Raw genomic sequence first — 15,105 nt, forward strand, 5'->3', positions numbered from 1 at the left:
TATTTTTTCTTATTTGTTTCTTTATTTTTTCTTATTTGTTTCTTTATTTCTTTATTTTTTCTTATTTGTTTCTTTATTTTTTCTTATTTGTTTCTTTATTTTTTCTTATTTGTGTCTTTTTTTTCTTATTTGTTTCTTATTTTTTATTTTTTTCTTATTTGTTTCTTATTTATTTGTTTGTTTCTTATTTTTTAATTTTTTTTCTTATTTGTTTCTTTTTTCTTTTTTTTCTTTTTTTTCTTATTTGTTTCTTATTTATTTGTTTGTTTCTTGTTTTTTATTTTTTCTTGTTTCTTATTTATTCCTTATTTATTTATTTCTTATTTTAATTTTATTTTTTACTTGTTTCTTATTTATTTCTTGTTTGTTTCTTATTTGTTTATTGTTTATTATTTGTTTCTTATTTCTTATTTATTTTCTTGTTTCTTATTTATTTCTTTCTTATTTCTTTCTTATTTTTATTTATTTTTTTACTTGTTCCTTATACATTTCTTATTTATTTCTTATTTGTTTCTTATTTAATTATTATTTCTTAATTACTTTCTTGTTTCTTATTTATTTATTATTTCTTTCTTTTATTCTTTTACTAGTTTCTTATTTATTACTTATTTCTTTCTTATTTCTTATTTATTTTCTTATTTGTTTCTTATTTGTTTGTTATTTATTTTTTATTTTTATTTATTTTTACTTGTTTCTTATTTATTTCTTATGTCTTATTTGTTTCTTATTTCTTATTTATTTTCTTACTTATTTCTTACTTATTTCTTATTTACTTCTTATTTGTTTCTCATTTATTTCTTGGGTTTTTTTTCCTTATCCTTTTTCTTATTTATTTCTTGTTTATTTCCTAGTGATTTCTTATTTTCCTGCAATCCAGGGGGAGAATTCCTGACAGGGTTCAGTGCTGGCAGCAGGAGAAAATGGAGATTATTTTATTATGGAATATTGATTATTAAAAGAAATAACTTTTTAATGTAATATTAATTCTAATTATGTCATTATATATAATGACATAATAAATATATTTTATTTATTGCATTTATTATATTTATTATTTAAATGTGACATATTATAATATATATTTATACTGTGTATATATTGTATATATTTATATTGTATAGATTTCCTATATTTGTTATAGTTATTATATTAATATAATATAATGTAATATAATATTATGTAATATAATATAATTTCAATATGTAATATTGAACATTTCTTATTTAGCTAATAAAATTTTAAATATATGAATATGTATTAAAACAGATATATATAAATTAAAATTTATTTTATTTTTATTATTTTATTTTATTTTATTTTATTTTATTTTATTTTATTTTATTTTATTTTATTTTATTTTATTTTATTTTATTTTATTTCTTGTTTACCACCAGCTCCTCCATCCATGCTCCCCAGCTCCTGGAATCCAGGGAAAGCACTGGGAATATCCAGGGAAAGCACACGGAGCTCTCCACCTCCCTCGGAGCAGCTTTTCCCGAGACAGTTCCAGCTCTTTGTCCCAGAATTCCTGGAATTCCTGGGAATTCCTGCTCCAGCTGGAGACTGGGAATGGTTCCCAAACTTTTCTCCTTCCAGCCCCAGAGAAACAATTCCAGCTCTTTGTCCAAGAATTCCTGGGAATTCCCACTCCAGGCTGGAAATGGTTCCCAGCCTTGCGCTCCTCCTGGCTCCAGGAATTCCTGGGAATTCCTGCTCCAACTGGAGACTGGGAATGGTTCCCAAACTTTTCTCCTCCCAGCTCCAGAGAAACAATTCCAGCTCTGTCCCTGCAGCATTCCCGGGAATCAGAGACCGGGAATTCCCACTCCGGGCTGGAAATGGTTCCCAGCCTTGCGCTCCTCCTGGCTCCAGGAATTCCTGGGAATTCCCATTCCAGGCTGGGAACAGGGAATGGTTCCCAAACTTTTCTCCTCCCAGCCCCAGAGAAACAATTCCAGCTCTTTGTCCAAGAATTCCTGGGAATTCCCACTCTAGGCTGGGAACAGGGAATGATTCCCAAAATTTTCTCCTCCCAGCTCTAGAGAAACAATTCCAGCTCTGTCCCTGCAGCATTCCCGGGAATCAGAGTCCGGGAATTCCCACTCCAGGCTGGGAACAGGGAATGGTTCCCAAAATTTTCTCCTCCCGGCTCCAGAGGAACAATTCCAGCTCTTTGTCCAAGAATTCCTGGGAATTCCCACTCCAGGCTGGGAATGGTTCCCAGGCTTGCGCTCCTCCTGGCTCCAGGAATTCCTGGGAATTCCCACTCCAGGCTGGGAATGGTTCCCAGCCTTGCGCTCCTCCTGGCTCCAGGAATTCCTGGGAATTCCTGCTCCAACTGGAGACTGGGAATGGTTCCCAAACTTTTCTCCTCCCAGCTCCAGAGAAACAATTCCAGCCCTTTGTCCAAGAATTCCTGGGAATTCCCACTCCAGGCTGGGAACAGGGAATGGTTCCCAAAATTTTCTCCTCCCGGCTCCAGAGGAACAATTCCCAGCTCTGTCCCTGCAGCATTCCCGGAATTCCCACTCCGGGCTGGGAATGGTTCCCAGCCTTGCGCTCCTCCTGGCTCCAGGAATTCCTGGGAATTCCCACTCCAGGCTGGAAATGGTTCCCAGCCTTGCGCTCCTCCTGGCTCCAGGAATTCCTGGGAATTCCTGCTCCAACTGGAGACTGGGAATGGTTCCCAAACTTTTCTCCTCCCAGCTCTAGAGAAACAATTCCAGCTCTGTCCCTGCAGCATTCCCGGGAATCAGAGACTGGGAATTCCCACTCCAGGCTGGGAATGGTTCCCAGCCTTGCGCTCCTCCTGGCTCCAGGAATTCCTGGGAATTCCCACTCCAGGCTGGGAACAGGGAATGGTTCCCAAACTTTTCTCCTCCCAGCCCCAGAGAAACAATTCCAGCTCTTTGTCCAAGAATTCCTGGGAATTCCCACTCCAGGCTGGGAACAGGGAATGATTCCCAAAATTTTCTCCTCCCAGCTCTAGAGAAACAATTCCAGCTCTGTCCCTGCAGCATTCCCGGGAGTCAGAGTCCGGGAATTCCCACTCCAGGCTGGGAACAGGAAATGGTTCCCAAACTTTTCTCCTCCCGGCTCCAGAGGAACAATTCCAGCTCTTTGTCCAAGAATTCCTGGGAATTCCCACTCCAGGCTGGGAACAGGGAATGGTTCCCAAAATTTTCTCCTCCCAGCTCCAGAGGAACAATTCCAGCTCTGTCCCTGCAGCATTCCCGGGAATCAGAGTCCGGGAATTCCCACTCCAGGCTGGGAATGGTTCCCAGCCTTGCGCTGCTCCTGGCTCCAGGAATTCCTGGGAATTTCTGCTCCAACTGGAAATAGGGAATGGTTCCCAAACTTTTCTCCTCCTGGCCCCAGAGGAACAATTCCCAGCTCTGTCCCTGCAGCATTCCCGGGAATTCCTGGGAATTGCAGGTGAATTCCCAGGAATCCCATCAGGGAATTGTTCCCAGCCTTTTCCCCTCCCGGCTCCAGAGAAGAATTCCCTGAGCTCCAGCTCTGTCCCTGCAGCATTCCCGGGAATCAGAGACCAGGAATTCCCACTCCAGGCTGGGAAAGAGGGATAAATTATGGAAAATTTTTAAAAAACCCTTTAAAAATCGGATTTCCCAGGCTGGGAAAGAGGGCTCAGTGCTGGAAATGGATGGAAAAGGAGAGGAAACGCTGCAAACCCCTGGAAAATCGGATTTCCCTGCCTGGAAAAGAGGGATCAGTGATGGAAATGAATGGAAAATGTCAGAAAATTTCTTAAAAACCCTCAAAAGTGGGACTTCCCTGGCTGGAAAGGAGGGATCAATTATGGAATTAAAAAAAAAAAAAAAAAAAACACTTTAAAAATTGAATTTCCCAGGCTGGAAAATACGGCTCAGTGACGGAAATGGACGGAAAAGGAGAGGAAATTTTGCGAACCCCTGGAGATCAGAATTTCCAGGCTGGAAGAGAGGGATCAGTGATGGAAATGAATGGAAAATGACAGAAAATTTTTTAAAAGCCTCAAAAATCGGATTTCCCAGGCTGGAAAAGAGAGATCAATGATGGAAAAAAAGTTTAAAAACCCTCAAAACCCGAATTTCCCAGGCTGGAAAAAGAGGGATCAATGACGAAAATGGACGGAAAAGGAGAGGACATTTTGCAAACTCCTGGAGATCAGAATTTCCCAGGCTGGAAGAGAGGGATCAATGATGGAAATGAATGGAAAATGACAGAAAATTTTTTAAAGCCTCAAAAATCGGATTTCCCAGGGTGGGAAAGAGGGATCAATTATGGAATTTTTTTAAAAAAACACTTTAAAAATTGAATTTCCCAGGCTGGAAGAGAGGGATCAGTGATGGAAATGAATGGAAAATGACAGAAAAATTTTTAAAAGCCTCAAAAATCGGATTTCCCAGGCTGGAAAAGAGAGATCAATGATGGAAAAAAAGTTTAAAAACCCTCAAAACCCGAATTTCCCAGGCTGGAAAAAGAGGGATCAATGACGAAAATGGACGGAAAAGGAGAGGAAATTTTGCAAACTCCTGGAGATCAGAATTTCCAGGCTGGAAGAGAGGGATCAATGATGGAAATGAATGGAAAATGACAGAAAAATTTTTAAAGCCTCAAAAATCGGATTTCCCAGGGTGGGAAAGAGGGATCAATTATGGAATTTTTTTAAAAAAACACTTTAAAAATTGAATTTCCCAGGCTGGAAGAGAGAGATCAGTGATGGAAATGAATGGAAAATGACAGAAAAATTTTTAAAAGCCTCAAAAATCGGATTTCCCAGGCTGGAAAAGAGAGATCAATGATGGAAAAAAAGTTTAAAAACCCTCAAAAACTGAATTTCCCAGGCTGGAAAAAGAGGGATCAATGACGAAAATGGACGGAAAAGGAGAGGAAATTTTGCAAACTCCTGGAGATCAGAATTTCCCAGGCTGGAAGAGAGGGATCAATGATGGAAATGAATGGAAAATGACAGAAAAATTTTTAAAGCCTCAAAAATCGGATTTCGCAGGGTGGGAAAGAGGGATCAATTATGGAATTTTTTTAAAAAAACACTTTAAAAATTGAATTTCCCAGGCTGGAAGAGAGGGATCAGTGATGGAAATGAATGGAAAATGACAGAAAAATTTTTAAAAGCCTCAAAAATCGGATTTCCCAGGCTGGAAAAGAGAGATCAATGATGGAAAAAAAGTTTAAAAACCCTCAAAACCCGAATTTCCCAGGCTGGAAAAAGAGGGATCAATGACGAAAATGGACGGAAAAGGAGAGGAAATTTTGCAAACTCCTGGAGATCAGAATTTCCCAGGCTGGAAGAGAGGGATCAATGATGGAAATGAATGGAAAATGACAGAAAAATTTTTAAAGCCTCAAAAATCGGATTTCCCAGGGTGGGAAAGAGGAATCAATTATGGAATTAAAAAAAAAAAAAACACTTTAAAAATTGAATTTCCCAGGCTGGAAGAGAGGGATCAGTGATGGAAATGAATGGAAAATGACAGAAAAATTTTTAAAAGCCTCAAAAATCGGATTTCCCAGGCTGGAAAAGAGAGATCAATGATGGAAAAAAAGTTTAAAAACCCTCAAAACCCGAATTTCCCAGGCTGGAAAAAGAGGGCTCAGTGACGGAAATGGACGGAAAAGGAGAGGAAATTTTGCAAAGCCCTGGAAATCAGAATCTCCCGGGGCGGGCCCGGCGCCGGGCGCGGTCCCGGAGCATTCCCGGCTGCTCGGGGCCGTGATTCAGCGGATGGGGCCGGGCGGGCGGAGCAGGAAAAGTCACCTGGGGCAGGGAGGGATAAAACACACCTGAGCAGCAGCGCGGGATTTCCTGCTCCGGAAAAGGCTCCAGAGGCTGCGTTTCTGCGGCATTCCTGAGGATTTCTGCAGGATTTCTGGATAATTTCTGGAAGATTGGTTTCTGGAGGATTGATTTCTGGAGGATTTCTGGGGAATTCTGAGGATTTCTGCGGGATTTCTGGAGGATTTCCGGGAATCTCTGGAGGATTTCCGGGGACCGGGAGAGCAGGAGATGGTTTTGTCCCTCTAACAGCACCTGGACAGGTATTCCTGGGGCTGGGGGTTAAAATCCCACGGAGCGATCGCTGGGAATGGGGAACTGGGAATGGGGAACTGGGAATGGGGAACTGGGACTGGGATTTTAGGAGTGGGATCACTGGGACTGGGGAACTGGGACTGGGGAACTGGGACTGGGATTTTAGGAGTGGGATCACTGGGACTGGGGAACTGGGACTGGGGAACTGGGAATGGGGAACTGGGACTGGGGAACTGGGACTGGGATTTTAGGAGTGGGATCACTGGGACTGGGGAACTGGGAATGGGGAACTGGGACTGGGGAACTGGGAATGGGGAACTGGGACTGGGATTTCAGGAGTGGGATCACTGGGACTGGGGAGCTGGGACTGGGATTGTAGGAGTGGGATCACTGGGACTGGGGAACTGGAATGGGGATTGCTGGAACTGGGATCAGTGGGACTGGGACTGTTGGAACTGGGATCGCTGGGAATGGGGAAGTGGGACTGGGATTTCAGGAGTGGGATCACTGGGACTGGGGAGCTGGGACTGGGATTTCAGGAGTGGGATCACTGGGACTGGGGAACTGGGAATGGGGAACTGGGACTGGGTTTTTAGGAGTGGGATCACTGGGACTGGGGAACTGGAATAGGGATTGCTGGAACTGGGATCAGTGGGACTGGGACTGTTGGAACTGGGATCGCTGGGAATGGGGAAGTGGGACTGGGATCACTGGGACAGGGATTGCTGGAACTGGGATCACTGGGACAGGCATTGTTGGAACTGGGATCAGTGGGACTGGGACTGTTGGATCTGGAATCACTGGAATTGGGATTGTTGGGACTGGGATCGTTGGAACTGGGACTATTGGAATTGAACTGGGACTGTTGGGACTGAACTGGAATTGTTGGAACTGGGATCACTGGGACTGGGACTGTTGGGACTGGGGTCACTGGAACAGGGATTGTTGGGACTGGGACTGTTGGAACTGAACTGGGATTGTTGGGACTGGGATCACTGGGACAGGGATTGTAGGACTGGGATTGCTTGGACTGGGATCAGTGGGACAGAGGAACTGGGACTGGGATCCCTGGGACTGGGATTGCTGGAACTGGGATCGTTGGAACTGGGATCGTTGGAACTGGGATCGTTGGAACTGGGATCATTGGAACTGGGATCGTGGAACAGGGATCGTGGAACTGGGATTGCTGGAACTGGGATCGTGGAACTGGGATTGCTGGAACTGGGACTGTTGGGACGCAGATCAGTGGATTAGGACAAATCCTAAATCCTAAATCCTAAATCCCACCCCAACGTGGCCCCTCTCAGTCGGCTTTCGTGGTGTAAAACGATTCCCGGAATTTCCAAAAACCATGGAATTCCTCCCTTTGTGTCCCTCTCCTGGATGGCTTCCTTATTTCCCCAAGCTCCTGGAAAATCCCAGGAAATATCTGGGAAAAGGAGAGGCTCTGGATTGAAAAAAAAAAAAATCAGAAAATCAAACAAAAAAGCCCTTAAAAATCAAATAATTCTGTTAAAAATTAGGAGGGGGAGGTTAAGGAATTAAAAATCTCCATCCTCAGCTTGATCCAAATCCCTGCGTCCCAAACCCCAAAAATCAAAATGTCAAACAAAGAATAAGCAGAATAAAAGGACAAAAACCAGCAAAATCCCAATTTAATAAACCCAAGAACGCCACGATGGCATTCAGGGAAGGGGAAAATCGGAATTTTTCCTGAAAAGCAAATTTTGGGGGTAAATGTTGAGTCGAATTCAGGATTTTGCTGTGCTGGAGCTGACGTCGGCCAGGCCAATAAAGAGCTCCTGAGAGCGGCTGGGATTTCATAATTCATAATTCATAATTAATATTTTCATCATTCATAATTGGGCAATAAGAACCTGGGCAAGCCGAGGCTCCTCCCTTTGCCAGCTGCTCAGAATTCCTGAAAATCCCTGGAAAACTCCCAGGAACTGCAAAAAGCTGCATTTAGGGGATGGGGAAAACAGGGGAAATTTAGCCAAAAACATAAAGATAAAAAGGAAAAAACTCCCTCAGGTTCTCCCCTTCTTTGTGCCAGTTTGGGCGTCGATTTGTGATTTATAAGCCGGAAAAAAATTTTAAAAATAGATTAAAACCCATTAAAACTCGTGGAAAATGCACAAAATTTAACCCCAGGAGAAGCTGCACCCTAACCAAAAAAAAAAAATCCATATTTTAATGAAGAGAAGCACAAAAAGGGAGGGTGGCTCTGGGGGAGACACAGAATAAATAAATATATAAAAATGGAAAATATATTTTATAGAAATATATTACCTATAACTATAAATATAATTTTATATATATATATATATATATATAATTATATATATATATATAAAACGTGGATCTAAATATAGATATTAATATAGATATATAAATATAAATAAAAACAATATAAATATAAACAATAGAAACAATAGAAACAATATAAACAATACAAACAATATAAATAATATAAATATAAATATAAATATAAATATAAATATAGTTATAAATATAAATATAAATATAAATGATAACAAATAGAGATGGAGAGAATAAATATCATAAATAATATAAATAATTATACATAACATCATTATTATAAATGATAACTTTTAATAATCTTAAATAGTTCAATATAAATAATGGAATTTTTTTTCCCCCTTGTGGAACGTGGGGAATATTTGATGTCTCTTAATTTAAATTCAGATTTAATTGCTGGGCCGAGCTGTAATTACAGGAAGCAGCTGAGCATTGCAAATCTCGGTGACACATCCCAAAAAAATGTGCTGGGAAATCCAGGAATTTCCTGCTGCTCTGGGGACAGGAATTTGGCTCTGGGCGCAGGTGGAGCTAAAATAATCTGAATTTTGGGGGGTTTTAAGAAGAATGAAGCTCAAAAATTGCATCTGGGCACAGGTGGAGCTAAAATAATCTGAATTTTGGGGGATTTTAGGAAGAATGAAGCTCAAAAATTGGCTCTGGGCGCAGGTGGAGCTAAAATAATCTGAATTTTGGGTGATTCCAGGAAGGACAAAGGGACAGGAGCTGAAATTTTGGGTCTGAATTTTGGGGGAATAATCTGAAATAATCACAATTTGGAGGGATTCTGAGGGGGCTGCAGGGACAGGAGCTGAAATTTTGGGTCTGGGTGCAGGTGGTGCCTGAAATAATCCAATTTTTGGGGGATTTCAAGAAGAATGAAGGGACAAGAGATGGAATTTGGCTCTGGGTGCAGATGGTGCCTGAAATAATCTGAATTTTGGGGGGTTCCAAGGGGAATGAAGCTCAAAATTTGGCTCTGGATGCAGCTGGAGACAAAATAATCCGAATTTTGGGGGATTTTAAGAAGAATGAAGCTCAAAATTTGGCTCTGGATGCAGCTGGAGCTAAAATAATCTGAATTCTGGGGGATTTTAGGAAGAATGAAGCTCAACATTTGGCCCTGGGTGCAGGTGGAGCTAAAATAATCCAAAATTTTGGGGGATTTTAGGAAGAATGAAGCTCAACATTTGGCCCTGGGTGCAGCTGGAGCTAGAATAATCCGAATTTTGGGGGGCCCAGGGGGCTGCAGGCACCGCAGCCGTTTCCTCCTCCCGGCCCAGCCCGCAGCCGCAGCTCCGGCTTGAGAATCGCAGTTTTCCACCAGGAAAATCCCGCATTTCCCTCCCTCCCTCCGCGTGTTTTTTCTGGAATTCCGGCAGCCAGGCACAAATCCCCCCCAAAAAAAAAAAAGCTTTTCCCCCGTTACGTCCCCGCTGAAATCCATCTGTGTCTCTTAGGCCGGGCTCAAGCTCCCTAAGGCCAGGACTAAGATTCCCATGGAATCGTCTGCTCTGCTCCCGGCGCCCGGCACCCGGGGTACGTTCGCTTTTGGGGATTTTGTGCCCAAAAAGGAGAAATTTGGGAATTTCCCTCCTGTCCCTGCAGCTCCAGCGGGGAGAGCTCTGGGGGCGCTGGGGTCCCGGCTTTGCTTGCTGGGATCTTTGGGGTTACCGAAAAGCTGAGGCCAGGAGAAATGAGGAGAGGAAAAGAAATGAATCAGTGGGATGCAGTGAGAGGCGGGTGAGAAATCAAATGGAATAAGAGAATAAATTAAATAATAAAATTTAAAAAAAAAATAAAATCGGGTGATTCTGAGGAAATAAAATGGAATAAGAGAATAAAATTAAATAATAAAATTAAAAAAAATAAAATCGGGTGATTCTGAGTAAATAAAATGGAATAAGAGAATAAAATTAAATAATAAAATTAAAAAAAATAAAATCGGGTGATTTGAATAAATAAAATGGAATAAGAGAATAAAATTAAATGAAATAATAAAATTAAAAAAAAAAATCGGGTGATTTGAATAAATAACATAGAATAAGAGAATAAAATTAAATGAAATAATAAAATTAAAAAAAAAAATCGGGTGATTCTGAATAAATAAAATGGAATAAGAGAATAAAATGAAATAATAAAATTAAAAAAAAAATAAAATTGGGTGATTCTGAGGAAATAAAATGGAATAAGAGAATAAAATTAAATAATAAAATTAAAAAAAAATAAAATTGGGTGATTCTGAGGAAATAAAATGGAATAAGAGAATAAAATTAAATGAAAAAATAAAATAAAATAAAATAAAATAAAATAAAATAAAATAAAATAAAATCGGGTGATTCTGAATAAATAAAATGGAATAAGAGAATAAAATTAAATAATAAAATTAAAAAAAATAAAATCGGGTGATTTGAATAAATAACATAGAATAAGAGAATAAAATTAAATGAAATAATAAAATTAAAAAAATAAAATTGGGTGATTCTGAGTAAATAAAATGGAATAAGAGAATAAAATGAAATGAAATAATAAAATTTAAAAAAAAATAAAATCGGGTGATTCTGAGTAAATAAAATGGAATAAGAGAATAAAATGAAATAATAAAATAAAATAAAAAAATAAAATTGGGTGATTTGAATAAATAAAATGGAATAAGAGAATAAAATTAAATTAAATAATGAAATTAAAAAAAAAATAAAATCGGGTGATTCTGAATAAATAAAATGGAATAAGAGAATAAAATTAAATGAAATAATAAAATTAAAAAAAAAAATAAAATCGGGTGATTCTGAGTAAATAAAATGGAATAAGAGAATAAAATTAAATAATAAAATTAAAAAAAAAATAAAATCGGGTGATTCTGAGTAAATAAAATGGAATAAGAGAATAAAATGAAATAATAAAATTAAAAAAAAATAAAATCGGGTGATTCTGAGTAAATAAAATGGAATAAGAGAATAAAATTAAATAATAAAATTAAAAAAAAATAAAATCGGGTGATTCTGAGTAAATAAAATGGAATAAGAGAATAAAATTAAATAATAAAATAAAATAAAAAAATAAAATTGGGTGATTTGAATAAATAAAATAGAATAAGAGAATAAAATGAAATGAAATAATAAAATTTAAAAAAAAATAAAATCGGGTGATTCTGAATAAATAAAATGGAATAAGATTAAATGAAAAAATAAAATAAAATAAAATAAAATAAAATAAAATTGGGTGATTTTGAATAAATAAAATAGAATAAGATAATAAAATTAAATGATAAAATAAAATAAAATAAAATAAAATAAAATAAAATCGAGTGATTCTGAATAAATAAAATGGAATAAGAGAATAAAATGAAATAATAAAATAAAATAAAAAAATAAAATTGGGTGATTTGAATAAATAAAATGGAATAAGAGAATAAAATTAAATTAAATAATAAAATTAAAAAAAAATAAAATCGGGTGATTCTGAATAAATAAAATGGAATAAGAGAATAAAATGAAATAATAAAATAAAATAAAAAAATAAAATAAAAAAATAAAATTGGGTGATTTTGAATAAATAAAATAGAATAAGAGAATAAAATTAAATGAAAAAATAAAATAAAATAAAATAAAATAAAATAAAATAAAATCGGGTGATTCTGAATAAATAAAATAGAATAAGAGAATAAAATGAAGTGAAATAATAATAAAAAAAAATAAAATAAAATCGGGTGATTCTGAATAAATGAAATAGAATAAGAGAATAAAATTAAATGAAATAATAAAATAAAATAAATTAAAAAAGAAAATAAAATAAAAAATAAAATAAAATCGGGTGATTCTGAATAAATAAAATAGAATAAGAGAATAAAATGAAATGAAATAATAAAATAAAATAAAATAAAATAAAATAAAATAAAATTGGTTGATTTTGAATAAATAAAATAGAATAAGAGAATAAAATGAAATGAAATAATAAAATTTAAAAAAATAAAATAAAATCGGGTGATTCTGAATACATAAAATAGAATAAGAGAATAAAATAAAATAAAATAAAATAAATAAAATAAAATAAATAAAAAGTGGGTGATTCTGAATAGATAAATAGAACAAAAGAAACAGAATAAAATAAATTAAATAAAAAGCGGGTGATTCCAAATAAATAAATAGGAATAAAATAAAATAATAAAAAAGAATAAAAGAATAAAGTCAAATAAAATAATAAAAGAATACATTAAAATAATAAAAGAAAAGAAAACCTTAAAATAAATAAAAATAGAATAAAATAGAATAAAATAGAATAAAATAAAATGAAATAAAATGAAATAAATTAAAATAAAATAGAATAAAATAAAAGAATAAAATGAAATAGAATGAACTAAAATAAAATAAATTAGAATAGAATAGACTAAAATAAAATCGAATAGAATAGAATAAAATAAAATAGAAAAAATTAAAATAGAATAGAATAAAAGAGAATAAAGTAAAATAAAAGAAAATAAATTAAAATAGAATAAAATAAAATATTGAATTAAATAAAGTAGAATAAAATAAAGTAGAATAAAATAAAGTCAAATAGAATAAAACAAAGTCAAATAGAATAAAGTAAAATAGAATAGAATAGAATAAAATAAAAGAATAAAATGAAATAGAATGAACTAAAATAAAATAAATTAGAATAGAATAGATTAAAATAGAATAGAATAGAATGGAATAGAATAAAATTGAAAAAATTAAAATAAAATAGAAGAGAATAAAATGAAATAAAAGAAAATAAATTAAAATAGAATAAAGTAAAATATTGAATTAAATAAAGTAGAATAAAACAAAGTCAAATAGAATAAAGTCAAATAGACTAGAATAGAATAAAATAAAAGAATAAAATGAAATAGAATGAATTAAAATAAAATAAATTAGAATAGATTAAAATAGAATAGAATAGAATAAAATAAAATAGAAAAAATTAAAATAAAATACAATAAAAGAGAATAAAGTAAAATAAAAGAAAATAAATTAGAATAAAATAAAATATTGAATTCAATAAAGTAGAATAAAATAAAGTAGAATAAAATAAAGTAAAATAGAATAAAACAAAGTCAAATAGAATAAAGTCAAATAGAATAAAACAAAGTCGAATAGAATAAAGTCAAATAGACTAGAATAGAATAGAATAGAATAGACTAGAATAGAATAGAAAAGAATAGAATAGACTAGAATAGAATAGACTAGACTAGAATAGACTAGACTAGACTAGACTAGACTAGAATAGACTAGACTAGAATAGAATAGACTAGACTAGACTAGACTAGACCAGAAGAAGCTAGCATCAAATGGAATCGGACCGAGTCCAAGGCTCAGCGCCGTCACGCCGTGTTTTTCCCCGCAGCGTCCCCGCGGGCGCGGCCGCTCTCGGGGGGCTCCATCATGTCGTGCTTCCCGCAGCTCTGGCGCTCCGGCACCGCCGAGTCTCCGTCCAGCGCCGCGCCCGCGTCCCCGCGCCCCGCGCCGCCGCCCGTGAGCCCCATCGCGGTCAGCCCGGGCCGCAGCGGCCGCTCCCCCGCGGGCTCCCCCGGCCCCGGCTCCCCCAAGCCCGCGTCGCCCGTGGAGTGCTCCATCTGCTTCACCACCTACGACAACTCCTTCAAGACGCCCAAGCTGCTGCAGTGCTCGCACGTGTTCTGCCTGGAGTGCGTGGCGCGGCTGAGCGCGGCGCTGGGCGGCGGCGCGGAGCTGCTGCCCTGCCCCTTCTGCCGCCAGCCCACCTGCCTGCCCCGCCAGGGCGCGCCCGGGCTGGCCACCAGCCGCGAGCTGCTGGCCACGCTGCCGCCCGAGCTGCAGCGCGAGCGGGAGCTCTGGATGGAGGGCACCAAGCTGTGCTGCCGCCGCGCCTCGGCCGACGCCGAGAACCCGGACTCGTGCGTGTCCATCGACGTGGCCATGAGCAAGGCCGAGAGCGCCGAGGCGGCGCCGGCGGGGCTGGCGGGGCGGCTGTCGCGGTGCGAGATCTGCGACGACTGGAAGCGCATCGTGCTGCTCTCGGCGCTCCTCATCATCCTCTTCTGCATCATCCTGTGGCCCGTGCAGTGCGCGCTCAAGACGGGAAACCTGCGCTGCTTCGCGCGGACCGCGGCCGTCAGCCGGCCCGAGCTGCTGCCCCCCAAAGCCACCGCGGCCGCGGTCACACGGCCGCCCTTCCAGTAGGGACAGAGCCGCGGCGGCTGCCCGGGCATGGGGACGGGGACGGGACCTGCTGTCCTGACAGGACCCGGGACAAAATCCACATGCTGGCAGTGCCACAGCCTCTGGATCTGCTCAGGGATGAGGAACAGGGATGGGACCTGCTCTCCTGACAGGACCTGGGACAAAACCCCCATTCCAGTAGTGCCACAGCCTCTGGATGTGCTCAGGGATGGGAGCAAGGACAGGATCTGCTGTCATGACAAGACCTGGGACCAAACCCCCATTCCAGTAGTGCCACAGCCTCTGGATGTGCTCAGGGATGAGGAACAGGGATGGGACCTGCTCTCCTGACAGGACCTGGGACAAACTCCCCATTCCAGTAGTGCCACAGCCTCTGGATCTGCTCAGGGATGGGAGCAAGGACAGGATCTGCTGTCATGACAAGACCTGGGACCAAACCCCCATTCCAGTAGTGCCACAGCCTCTGGATCTGCTCAGGGATGGGAGCAAGGACAGGATCTGCTGTCCTGACAAGACCTGGGATAAAATCTCCTCTCCAGCAGCACCAGGAGT

General features: G+C 38.3%; 1 protein-coding gene across 1 annotated transcript; it reads left to right on the forward strand.

Annotated features, from left to right (window-relative positions):
* The first annotated feature begins 9,873 nt into the window (after positions 1–9,873).
* RNF223 (ring finger protein 223) lies at positions 9,874–14,561 on the forward strand. Its single transcript, XM_068171661.1, has 2 exons — positions 9,874–9,913; positions 13,739–14,561. Exons 1-2 carry the CDS (start codon positions 9,874–9,876, stop codon positions 14,551–14,553), a joined length of 855 nt encoding a protein of 284 aa, XP_068027762.1. The 3' UTR covers positions 14,554–14,561.
* The last annotated feature ends 544 nt before the right edge of the window (positions 14,562–15,105 follow it).

This window comes from Anomalospiza imberbis, chromosome 23 (genome assembly GCF_031753505.1).
Source record: "Anomalospiza imberbis isolate Cuckoo-Finch-1a 21T00152 chromosome 23, ASM3175350v1, whole genome shotgun sequence".
Classification (NCBI taxonomy): Eukaryota; Metazoa; Chordata; class Aves; order Passeriformes; family Viduidae; genus Anomalospiza; species Anomalospiza imberbis.

Coding starts and splice junctions, on each gene's coding strand:
- RNF223 (XM_068171661.1), top strand. CDS start 9,874: ATGGAATCGTCTGCTCTGCTCCCGGCGCCCGGCACCCGGG. Junction 9,914..13,738: donor CCCGGCGCCCGGCACCCGGG/GTACGTTCGCTT, acceptor TTTTCCCCGCAG/CGTCCCCGCGGGCGCGGCCG.